Source organism: Petromyzon marinus, chromosome 4, assembly GCF_048934315.1.
Source record: "Petromyzon marinus isolate PM22_M1 ecotype Great Lakes invasive population chromosome 4, UKy_Petmar_22M1.pri1.0, whole genome shotgun sequence".
Classification (NCBI taxonomy): domain Eukaryota; kingdom Metazoa; phylum Chordata; class Hyperoartia; order Petromyzontiformes; family Petromyzontidae; genus Petromyzon; species Petromyzon marinus.
The window spans coordinates 7,466,769-7,479,800 of NC_133670.1; the positions used below are offsets into that span (position 1 = coordinate 7,466,769).

Sequence of the window (13,032 nt, forward strand, 5' to 3'; positions counted from 1 at the left end):
CTCTGCCATGGCCCCGAAGTTGTATAATGGCTCCAAGTCATTAAAAATACACGGTTCAATTGAGGGAACGTGCACCACAATCTATTCTTAGTTAACACAAAACAATCATTAGCGTCGCTGTAGAGAATACATGGAACAAAAATAAAGCAGGCAATATATCTCCTTCAAATATCTGTCCATCCACACAGAAAATTAAAAAAATATATCTTTCACACTTTTCATGGACCCACATAGGCCTTCCGTAAGGACACGAGTAAACGTGGGTCGGTTTCAACATGCATTGTCTCAACAGCAGAGTCAGGGTTGCTTGAACCAATGCTGACAAACTGACAGACATCACAGGCAAGGACCCTCTCCTTGAAATATGAGTCCTAGTTCGACACAAACTGCAATCTTGCGTCAATATATAACCTATACTCATTGCTGCATGCAGACGATCGTTGACTAACCCATTGCGTAACACCAACAATGACTTACTCCAAAGTTTGAAATCATTGATCGTGTCTCATGGCTGCATAACTTATTGAGACGGAATCTATGTACTCTATATACCCAGGAACAAATACTTTCGTTATTGCCTTATGGGAGAAACAAACAAACGGTCATTAAAACTCCACGAAGAGTTCTAGTAATATGCAGGGTATTCAGGACCGACTGCAATACAAAAGTACAAGCAACAATTAAAGCTTTTGTTTGCCCTTATACTGGTGTTCCTGAACCAGTTGTAGAACAACCACTACTTCCCAAATTTTGAGTAATTTCGTTGACTGCAGACATGATGACGGGTTGAGTTGATTACCACCACGACTGTAACTCGTAACTTCCTAATTGTTCTGAAAAAAGTAAAAAAAAAATTATGGGAGTACTGGCACAACACTACTGTGTTTTTTCTTATCGAGGCATAAACCAAATGCGAGCAGGCCAATGCACGTTAAAGCAGAGAAAAATAAACAAATAAATAAACGCGTACGTAAATAAACTCCAGTGGCAATATCAGCCAATCAATCCCTTTGCAGTGAAAGCATGAGGGGCCAACAGGGAGATGCCATGATCCAGTGTGTGGTCCCCCGGGGTTAGTGCTGGGAAGATATGCTCTTTGAAAAGGACAGCGTTCCGTGGCTTCTCGGGACAGGTTTATTTGAAATTTGTATCCTGGATATAAAATGCGAGCCTTTTTCCCTCGGGGGATTTTACAGCATTCCTTCCTTGCTCGCTGATTTAATGTCTCGTGTGCCATCGTTACGAATACTGTAATGGGGGGGGGGGGGGCTTGCTACCTTGCATCTCGCAAAAATCGCAGCTAATCGTGGATTTACAAAATAAACATTACAAAGAAAGTGTGTACAAGCATGTTGAGTGTTGTGTGTACATTTTTGATTTAATCGTTTTTAAAAGTTGAAAGTGCGCGTGTGTTTTTTTTTTATTAACTGCCAACAGATGGTGGAACCTGGCACGAGAAATTGTATTTAGCGTGGCTGCGAATGGAGCGCATGGAATCATATGCAGTCTGAATTACGCTCCCTGTGAGTTTTATTACAATATAAGCCCATTGCGAGAGCTGTTCCTGGACAAAGGATTGTTGTGGTATATTGTGCCGAGAATTCTACGGAGCAATATACATTATGGATGAAAAGACTATGCGTGAAATATGTGTTTTCTAATGAATTTGGCTAACAGATTTTGCGAAAATGAAATCTCTCCCAAGGACGGGAAGATTATTAGTCTCAGGAGCATTGTAATTCAAACCTCACTCACTCACTCCACTATTATTGCCCGCCATAATAAAACCCACATGCACACACGCGCAAAGACAAAGATTCCCCGCACAGCCTTGACAGACCGCTGGCGCAAGTGCCGTTAACGAGCAGCACCCATGAAGGCGAGTGGCCAAACACCACGCCCGGCCGCCTTTGTCTCCCCACCAGTGGCGACGTTCACACTCGTTTGAGGCTGGGTCGACCAAGGGGGTGCCCAGCACTGGCTCAAAATCGTAGCGCAGCGCGCTAACCGCCACACCACCGCCCGCCACCGCCACAACCACCACTCCTCCTCGCTCCCACACAGCACAGCGCATTCAGCGAGTGACTTGGCGTCTCTCACGCCAAGCCAATCGCAAGCGAGGCACCCACGCTGCCCCGGCGGCGGCGGTGGTTCGGGGGGAGCTTTTTGTCTCGTCAACGTCGTGAATGAGTGGAAGTGCCCACCGGGTCCAACCCCGCACGCCCGGTGCATGCGCGCGCGCGTGCGTGCGTGCGGGCAACGTGAACGCGCTTTCGGCCACACGGAGCAGCCTGCAGCTGTAGCAGCAGCAGGGAGAGCAAGAGGCAGCAACAGCGGCAGGAGGAAGAGGGCATCACCATCGCAGCACAGACCGGCCGGACGTGGCACGTGTGTGAAGTGAAACCATCTTCTCTAACAATGATCTTGAGTGAGTATGACAACTTTCATCGTCAAATGTCGTTTTTTTTTGTGTGTGTGTGTGGCACCGTGAAGATACTACGGGCAACAGCATCGGAGACGGCGTTTTTAAGTGAAGTGTTCATAATACAGGTTGTGTTTGGGTTACTTCGCGTGAATATTGGGTTAGATGGCGTTAATATGTACGCGATCTAACCCAGAAAAATACAGATATTTTTGGGTTAGATCGCGTCAATAATATGAATGATATTGGTCGCGAAAGCCTACGTGTTAAACTAAGCGAAGTGTTGTTTCGTCATAGCGTTGTTAAATAAATGATTATAACGTTGCCAAACAATGGTTTATAGAATGGTTTCCTTATTGCTGGTTTACATCATTGTGTAAATGGGAATACATCTGTCATCAAATACTACACGATATTCATATATATGTGAGATATATATAATAATCTTGCAGAGTTGAGTCAATGCAAGGGGCACTCTATTGAATAGGAGCCATGTACAGTTTAATTGTAAACACAAACGTAAAAGCGGCGAGATATAACTTGATACGCCGAAGTTTCTTTAACATAAATATGCTTGTGGAGACAGATGTTTATAATTGGAAACATTCCTGATCTGTGGCTTTTAGTGGAGCATGTAAAAGGACAAACTGTAGTAAGCGTGCCACTTTAATGTAGAACAGGAGACACGGTACACACCCGTTCTGGATGACTGCAAACCACGGAAAGTATTTAGAAGCAATTTAAATTGCTGAGTTTTGTTGTTGTTGAAGTAAATGGAACCCTCGTAATTGTAATGACAGAGGAGTTAATGGTGGATATAAGCTGTCCAATATACAATGTAATTCCGAAACATTACACTGCATTTGAAATACTACTTTTTGTGCGTACACACAACGTGTATATCATTGACGCCGCGGTGGCGAGATGTTAACTACCTCGCCGAGTATGTAGGAGGTTGTGGGTTCGATCCCGACCCCGACGCCTGCTATACATTTAGAGTTTGCATGTTCTCCCCGTGGTTGTGTGGATATTTCACCGGGTGTTCCGATTTTCCCTCCACATTTAGAAACTGACGTTTAGAGTATTTGGCTGCTTTAAATTTCCACGCGATAAGCCACTTCGTTGGGCTATCACTTGTGGCCAGGTGGCTTCTCAAAAAGAGCTACATAGCTCAGTGGGCCTTACCTGGTAGAATAAAAATAGTAAACAGTTAAAATATGCACGTTTTATTTTGCCAAAAATGACATGTTAGACAAGATACTGAAGTTGGCTTGACAAACGTGTGTTGTAAATGTACACATCAAGCGGCCACATTCCTAAGTGTACAAAGTGCAGATTTTCAACTAAATTCCTGTGAATATTCATTTGTTTCTGCCTTTAATAGACTTACATTTGACTTAAACGTTAGGAGCTATCGTCATCGTACTTAAGTACATGCATACGTTGATTTGGAATCTATCAGATAAAAAAAAACCTTTCCTGCGCCTAGTTTTAAACCTTTAAAACCTGTTTTTAATGGGGATTCCAAAGGGTACAATTCTGATATGTCATCGACACAAGCACACATCTAAACAAAGCCTCTGGCATTATCGAGTCTGTCTTTTGTGTGCTCCACATGCAAAATGGATATAACGGGAAAAAACGAGACACGATCATGTGGTAAAGAAGCATCACGGCTGTGCAGATATTTACATTGATGTGGTATTCAGAATTGGACGACTTACATCGCAATGTACCGTTTGCCCGGCCAGAAGTTTCAATGCACACGAGTACCACTCTATCGTGTGTGCATGCAAAACAGTTCGGAACGTGCAGCTGATGAATGTATGAAAATAGATGTTGCCCTTTCAGGCAATAAAACAAGTGTTAGGATATTGAAACACCAAATAGAAACCTTTTGCAAGGCATGTTTCCTTGCATACTTTGATACTGCCAAAAATGTCCCATGTTGTAGCTGTTGAATGATTCGCATAAACGGCCATGTGTTAGTTTAATGTAAAAAAAAAACATTTTTGCTTAATGGTTGTAAGTATGTTCATATGCAGTATTGGCACTTTTCATCTACACAATAATTACACACATGTGGATAAATGTACTGTATACGTTGTTACAAATGTAGTGTTCGTCCTTAATGTAGTGTTTGCTAACGCTTCACAGTATTTGTTGGTGATACAGTGAGGGAAACAAGTATTTGATCCCCTGCTGAATTTGTACGTTTGCCCACTGACAAAGAAATGATCAGTCTATAATTTTAATGGTAGGTTTATTTGAACAGTGAGAGACAGAATAACAACAACAAAATCCGGAAAAACGCATGTCAAAAATGTTATAAATTGATTTGCATTTTAATGAGGGATATAAGTATTTGACCCCCTCTCAATCAGAAAGATTTCTGGCTCCCAGGTGTCTTTTATATAGGTAACGAGTTTAGATTAGGAGCACACCCTTAAAGGGAGTGCTCCTAATCTCAGCTTGTTACCTGTATAAAAGACACCTGTCCACAGAAGCAATCAATCAGATTCCAAACTCTCCACCATGGCCAAGACCAAAGAGCTCTCCAAGGATGTCAGGGACAAAATTGTAGACCTACACAAGGCTGGAATGGGCTACAAGACCATTGCCAAGCAGCTTGGTGAGAAGGTGACAACAGTTGGTGCGATTATTCACAAATGGAAGAAACACAAAATAACTGTCAATCTCCCTCGGCCTGGGGCTCCATGCAAGATCTCACCTCGTGGAGTTGCAATGATCATGAGAACGGTGAGGAATCAGCCCAGAACTACACGGGAGGATCTTGTCAATGATCTCAAGGCAGCTGGGGCCATAGTCACCAAGAAAACAATTGGTAACACACTACGCCGTGAAGGACTGAAATCCTGCAGCGCCCGCAAGGTCCCCCTGCTCAAGAAAGCACATATACATGCCCGTCTGAAGTTTGCCAATGAACATCTGAATGATTCAGAGGACAACTGGATGAAAGTATTGTAGTCAAATGGAACCAAAATGGAGCTCTTTGGCATCAACTCAACTCGCCGTGTTTGGAGGAGGAATGCTGCCTTTGACCCCAAGAACACCATCCCCACCGTCAAACATGGAGGTGGAAACATTATGCTTTTGGGGTGTTTTTCTGCTAAGGGGACAGGATAACTTCACCGCATCAAAGGGACGATGGACGGGGCCATGTACCGTCAAATTTTGGGTGAGAACCTCCTTCCCTCAGCCAGGGCATTGAAAATGGGTCGTGGATGGGTATTCCAGCATGACAATGACCTAAAACACACGGCCAAGGCAACAAAGGAGTGGCTCAAGAAGAAGCACATTAATGTCCTGGAGTGGCCTAGCCAGTCTCCAGACCTTAATCCCATAGAAAATCTGTGGAGGGAACTGAAGGTTCGAGTTGCCAAACGTCAGCCTCGAAACCTTAATGACTTGGAGAAGATCTGCAAAGAAGAGTGGGACAAAATCCCTCCTGAGATGTGTGCAAACCTGGTGGCCAACTACAAGAAATGTCTGACCTCTGTGATTCCCAACCAGGGTTTTGCCACCAAGTACTAAGTCATGTTTTGCAGAGGGGTCAGATACTTATTTCCCTCACTAAAATGCAAATCAATTTATAACATTTTTTACATGCGTTTTTCTGGATTTTGTTGTTGTTATTCTGTCTCTCACTGTTCAAATAAACCTACCATTAAAATTATAGACTGATCATTTCTTTGTCAGTGGGCAAACGTACAAAATTAGCAGGGGATCAAATACTTTTTTCCCTCACTGTATATAGAAAAGTAAGTGGGCTTGGGTAGGATGCGTCGCAGAAGACACGATGGCCGATGGTCAAGAATAATGATGGAGTGGCAGCCAAGGAATGGAATGCGTCCGAAAGAGAATCACGTTCCACAAAGGAGATGGAGCTATGAAATAAGCTCGTGCCCATGTGCTAGTTGGATCACCACATCCCAGGTTCGTGAGGGTTGGCGACGGTTTGGGGAGGCCTTCATCCAGCAGTGGATTGACCATGACTGATGACGATGGGGATTGTCACCCAGTGAGCCCACATTCAAGACCGTGAAGCCATTCTCCCATTGCTCTTGTTAAGAAGGGAAATAAACATACGAGCATTAGAAACAAATTGTCCATACCACTCTAAGGGTAATCCGTATACATTATATATTTCATCATTACTACAGCAGGGATTAGGTCTCGCATGTGTGAAATTTCCGCCAGCAAAGCGTATAATTGCAGCCAGGTTTGATGGTCATGACAAAATGTGTAGATTATTGGCCCAGTTTCAGTTAAATTGAGTTTATGTATGGATTAAGTAGACTTTAAAATTACACGCCATAGTTCAGTTAAATATATATGCTAATTAAGTTGTGCGGTTGGTCAGATTTATATTGTGAACATGTTTTTTTTATCATTCTCTGTGTAAATAATTTGGGTTAATTTATGAAAAGTCAATTGTTGCTGCAATTGATTTGCACAGGAAATATTTGCCGGTCGTAGATACGAGTCTATCTGGCTCATTGCAGCAACCGACAGGAAAAGGCCGTGTTAACGAGCGCTGTATTTTAGTATGTGGGACAAGTGTGGAATTGAATGAGCACCGTGGCTCCTTAACCTCCCATGCCTGGAATAACCACATTGGGACTCATTAGGCTGTGAGGATACCACTTGATACACTCACGGCTTGTCTGCAGTATCGTTTTTGTGCCTTGCCTTCACTCTTTCCACTGCAACAGTTCGCCAGGAACTCACAAACCACAGGCAGCAGCGCTGTGCGACAAAGATGGTGTTGTGGCCATGGTTCTTGCTGCCAGTTCGTGACGATGCTACGAAACATGTGGCGCTCGCACAAGACGTGAGGCAGTGACTCCATTGTAGAACTGCACCACGGCAAGATTGTTGAAAATTAACCGTGAGATTGTAAATTTAAACTAATTCATTTACGTTGCACTCATTACACACAAATGAACCACGATACCTTGCTGATCTCGTCAAGAAGCATAAACCATCACACGAACTCTGGTCATCTTCGCAGCGGCTTTTGGCTAGCCATTGAACAAAGATGGTCACTGCATCGCGCGCTTTCAGATGTGCTTCTGCGGCCGTCTGGAATGCTCTTCCTTCCGATATTAGGAAGCCATTGGAGCTATGCACTTTTAAATCAGCTATATTGAAAACTAATTTCGTTAGAATTGCTTTTAGTGTGTAGTTTGTTGGCTACGTTAGGGTGCAAAATAAAAATAAAATATCACGACGTTTCGATCGCAACACAAGCGGTCAAGGTTATATATGTGTTGTAACAGCTCTCTCGCTGGTTCAGCAGTTCCACTGCTAGATTATTTTTGTTCGCCTGAGGGCGACCGCTTGTGTTGCGATCGAAACGTCGTGATATATTCTTTTTTATTTTGTTTTATTTTTCTACCTACGAGACTTTACCGAAAGCTTCAAATCATACATTCGTAAGTTTATGAGAACAGTTGGGCTCAAAAAATATAGGTGGGGCATCTGCCTGGTAGGCTTATGCTGTGTCCACCTCTTGGTTAAAGTGTCTCCCTGCTCGTTTGTATGTATGTTGAACTTATTTTGCACCCTACTCAGACATGTATGGTGAAACCCTTGGGCAATGATAATAAAATCGAATTCTCATAACGGTGGTCAGTCCACTTACGAGATTACCTTTTTTACTTTCCACAAAATGGAACTCCGTTGGTACCTTCCAATATGTGAGTGAAATAGCCTAACCAGTGTCAGCTGCGTCGTATGTACTTTACTACATCATTCACATATCTGCGTTGCAATATTTTGACCAGTTTATCAAACTAAATGATTGAGACATTCATAATTGCCGTTGTCTTAAATGCTTTCACCGATGACAATTTAATTTGTTTGGCCGTGTAGAGTAGTGGAGAGTTTAAATGACAAAACTAGGGCAGTGCGCTTTCTTACCTACCTAAACAATAAATTATCAATAATTATACAGTAATGGCTGTGAAAACCCACATTGTAAGTGAGCGAATGCATGGCAATACAAGTCATCATTTGTCAAGTGTGTGTCTTTGTAATTGGTATTTACGTACACTGCATGTTACCCCATTATATATGTGGCTTTGGGCTGTTTAATGAAACGGAGATGTGTAAACATCACCACAATAAGACGCCTGCAGGATATAGTACTGCAAGTAAGTTCCAGGCCTACCTGTGCGAAGTCAGTGCTTTCTGTTTGCATGCTACTGGTAGGAACCTCCTGGTTACACCAGCCCACAGGGGATTATTGTTTCCGTCCGTCGTGCATCCAAAAATGGGAGGGGTGGGGCTGGGTGGAGAGGGTAGGGTGGGGAGGGGCTGGGTGGGGAGGAGAGGGTGGGGAGGGTGTGGCTGGGTGTGGAGGGTGGAGAGGGGCTGGGTGGGGAGGGGAGGGGCTGGGTGGGGAGGGTGGGGAGGGGCTGGGTGGGTGGGGCTGGGTGGGGAGGGGCTGGTCACCCCGTGGTGCCCTTATAAAACTCAACGTTTAACCTACTCACGCCGGCTTGTGCCCGCCCTCATAGTCGGGCATATTTGCGGAATACACCACGTGGTGGTGCCGCCGTTGACCCTGGCCAGTGACCGAGCAACCCAACGTTCCTACCAGCTCCCTCCGCAGGAGAATGTGTTTTTGTTAGTTCAAGGCACTCCAGTTTCCTCTAATAGCCAAAAAAATACTTGGATCAGTTAAACATCTCAAGCAAGAGACTCTGGGGGGGGGGGGGGGGGGGGGGAGATCATGGGAACTCAATGAGGCTTTACAGGGTAGCTCAACACTGATCATTATTAGACACTATAATGTGTCTTGCATTGTGGCATATTGTGTTATATACTTCTAAATGATATTGCAGTGGTGAGCGCATTACAGGAGCAACACAACGATGCGTGTTTCAGGCCACAGGAATTGTCAGTGGCGAGTGATATCCCCAAACAGTCCTGTGGCGCCCCCTTTTCAACCAACCTGCAACTAAGCCATCACGGTGAAGTATCATCAAAGAACCCCCCCCCCCCCCCCCCCCCCCATGATCGGCACGGCTTAGAGAGGCTTTCATCCGCCAGCCGATTGACAGAGGCCTGTCGAGTATATGTTTGGTGAGAACCATAGAACAGTTTAACACGTAGGCTTTCACGACCAATATTATTCATAATAAAGGCTTTTGGGTTAGATCGCGTTTTTTTATAAATGTGTCGTAACCCTCCACCACCCGACACGGCCAAACAGTAAAAAATGTGTCACGTTTACAAAGGACAAATAGTTCACTACTTTAGCTCACCGGTGTGTTGAAGAGTGAATCAACATCATTTAAAATTTGAGTACGACGTTTCACTGGTAATTACATCCAGCATCATCGGGCAATTCGCCAGAATGGTAAAGCCCTCGCTTGCTCCCGGTCTTAAATAGAGCAGCATGGTGACGGCATCATTTAACTCATTCAGGTGCAGTGATTTGAGGCGGGGGGGGGGGGGGTTATTGTAATTATATAATCTTTCACTAAAGACGAATTACCTAAATTATCAGCAGAAGGTGTATATCGGATTAACTGTTTATGTGGCAGATGCTGTATTGGACAGACGGGACGTAACATCAGCATAAGACTAAAAGAACACCAAATAAATATTAAATTATCTCAAACACAACTGTTGGCAGTGGCAGAACATGCTTGTCATCAAGGACTCTCAATTGATTCAGATAACGTTGAAGTGTTGTGTAAAACTAATTATTACTGGCAAAGACTAATTAGAGAATCCATTGAAATTGAGAGAAATAGAAATAACTTTAATCGCTCTGACAGCTACAGGCTTAGTGCGGCTTGGAAGCGTATTATTAAATAATACATACTACAATTCCTTATAGGGGAAACACATACTAACTAACGGATTACTAACGTAGCATATAATCACAATAACACATTACAACTAATTACTAATATACAACTCATTACTAATCATAACCATTGACTGATTACCAATCGATTATATAATTACAATACCCCCCCCCCACCTCAAATCACTGCACCTGTATGAGTTAAATGATGACGTCACCATGCTGCTCTATTTAAGACCGGGAGCAAGTGAGGGCTTTACCATTCTGGCGAATTGTCCGATGATGCTGGATGTAATTACCAGCGAAACGTCGTACTCAAATTTTAAATGATGTTGATTCACTCTTCAACACACCGGTGGGCTAAAGTAGTGAACTATTTGTCCTTTGTAAACGTGACACATTTTTTACTGTTTGGCCGTGTTGGGTGGTGGAGGGTTACGACACATTTATAAAAAAACGCGATCTAACCCAAAAACCTTTATTATGAAACCATAGAACAACTGACGAGCCCACGCTTACGGTGTGGTCTAGCGCCTCACCGCATTCCCACATCTCCCGACCACCACCACCACCACCACGTGCCCTCCCGCTGCCCATCATCCCAATCGTCTCGTATCACCCTTGCCGTCTCACCTGTCTCTCTGTCTGCCTGCCCCCCAGACCTTACCGCTCGGCTCCACTCGGCAGGGTGTTTCCCCGAGTATAATTAGAGAGCCCTGCCTCAAAGCACGCCGGTGACCTGGCGTGCCTCGTTGCCTCAAACAGTTGGACAGTGATGGATTTGTGGGCCACATTGATATTCCAGTTCACCAGTGAAGTGTGCTGCAATAAGCTACTGCACACGTGGCCGTATTATCCTCTAGGGCCTACGAGAAGTAAAGTGCCTAGGGGAAAAAAATGTGACCGTGTTTTTTGTTTGTATGTATGATAAAAAAAAATATATGTAAGCAAAATATCTTCTTGAAGAAATGTATTTATATAGCAAGGATAGGCAGCGCACTCCCGTCGAATTAAGGCACAGACTGAATAATGAACGTATCAGTAACGACATCTGTCCAGTAGCTGGGCGAAGTAGGCATGAAACAAGCGGAGTGGCGGCGGCAGGAGTAACATGGGGCAGCAGCACCAGCAACTGGAGGAAGTTATCACCGAAGGCCTACGAAACATAAGTGCCTAGGGCCGACAAGGACCTTAATCCGGCCCTGACTGCACTTGGCGGCGATCAACATTGTCTGCAGTAGTGAATGAACGACCTGTTATCGTATCTGCCTCAATTTATCCAATTTAACTTCTTTGGTTCTTTCGGTAAAGTCACGTAGAATGAGAATAAAATAATAAAATAAAACAATAACATTCTCACGACGTTTCGTGCACAACACAAGCGGCCTTCTTCAGGTGAAGGAACAAAAAAACTGTCGGGACGACAGAGCTCCAATGGATATTCTCATTCTACGTGGTGACTTTACCGAAAGAACCAAAAAAGATGAATCCTTGCAGTCACGAAAGCTTTAAATCGAAATGTATCCAATTTAAGTCGGCAAACTTATTTACGTGCAGCTCAAATTCGTTATAATGCTATGCTCGAGGAAAACGCGAGTGTCAAAACTCTCTCTTTTTTGGAAGGTGCCCATTGATGTTTTGCCAATTCTTCGTCCAGTAATTTTTTTGTTAGTGGAGGGGGGGAAACATGAATGCAACAATCCAAAACTGTAGAGACATGCCAGTGGTCTATTTGCTGTCCTGTAATCTGCGAGCTGTCTCATAACACCTCCGAGGTGTGTACTATATACACAAGACTGAAATATGAATTTTTACTCCACCAGGACAGCTAAAAGTTAATTGACCTTCTCGCATGTGCATTGTTATTGTTGAGCATAAATATACGATGCATTGTATCCCATTTAACGTCCGCGTATATTTCGCGACCATTATCATTGGTGTTTCCGCCTTCCACATTAATATTGCACGATCGTTTGTTTAGCTCATATGCATTGTTTTTTGTATGCATCCATTGATATGTTAATATAGATTTTTACGCTCATGATATATGCATTGAATTCTGCGTTTGGAATCAATTATGTATGATGTATGTACATTATTTACATGCAGTAATCTAATGTACGTGTCCAAATCACCCAGGATGTACACAATATAGTCAGACCAGGAAAGCTCAGCGGGTTTTAGCCTGAACAGTGCTTGGGTGGCTGACCACCGTGGGCACAAGGCAGGCGTGATTGGCATTTTTGGCAGTAGAGGGACAGTGCAGCAAAACTGACTTGCACTGCCATTCTGTATAGCCTCAACAGACTGTCGGGGAAAGTGCTGTTAGCGAGCACCTGTGAAGGCCGGCACGGCACACGAGGGGGGTGGGTGGCAAGCACCACGCCCGGCCCCCTTTGTCTCCCCATTGACGATGTCTACACATTGCACCAGGTACCCATTTGAGGCTGAGTCGACCTAGGGGAGGCCCAGGACCGGTTCAAACGGCAAAGTGAGCGGGCATTGAACTCGGTGTGAGCGGCGTGCTAACCGCCAAGCCACCGTCTCCCACCACCAACCTCCACACTCACGGCACCCACAAGGCATGATGAGGCCCGTCATCCAGTCGCAGCAGCGGATTGACAAAAACAGGCTATGCGTGTTCTCTGGGTCTTTCGGTAAAGTCACGTGGATGGGTTCAAAGCAGAGAACAAAGAAGAACAACGAAAAACTACGACGTTTCGATCACAGCAGCAGCGATCGTCATCAGGAGGAAAAAAAGAGG

The 13,032-nt window shown here is 44.2% G+C and overlaps 1 protein-coding gene across 2 annotated transcripts in view; it reads left to right on the forward strand.

The window, feature by feature from the left end:
• The first annotated feature begins 1,446 nt into the window (after nucleotides 1–1,446).
• LOC116938794 (zinc finger protein 385D-like) overlaps nucleotides 1,447–13,032 on the forward strand; it is an 89,913-nt gene continuing 78,327 nt past the window's right edge. The window contains exon 1 of one of the 2 annotated variants that reach the window (XM_032946432.2): nucleotides 1,447–2,428. In XM_032946432.2, coding sequence (XP_032802323.2) covers nucleotides 2,419–2,428 — 10 coding nt within the window. In that variant the 5' untranslated portion in view covers nucleotides 1,447–2,418. The remainder of the gene's footprint in view (nucleotides 2,429–13,032) is intronic. The other variant, XM_032946431.2, reaches the window with a different exon arrangement.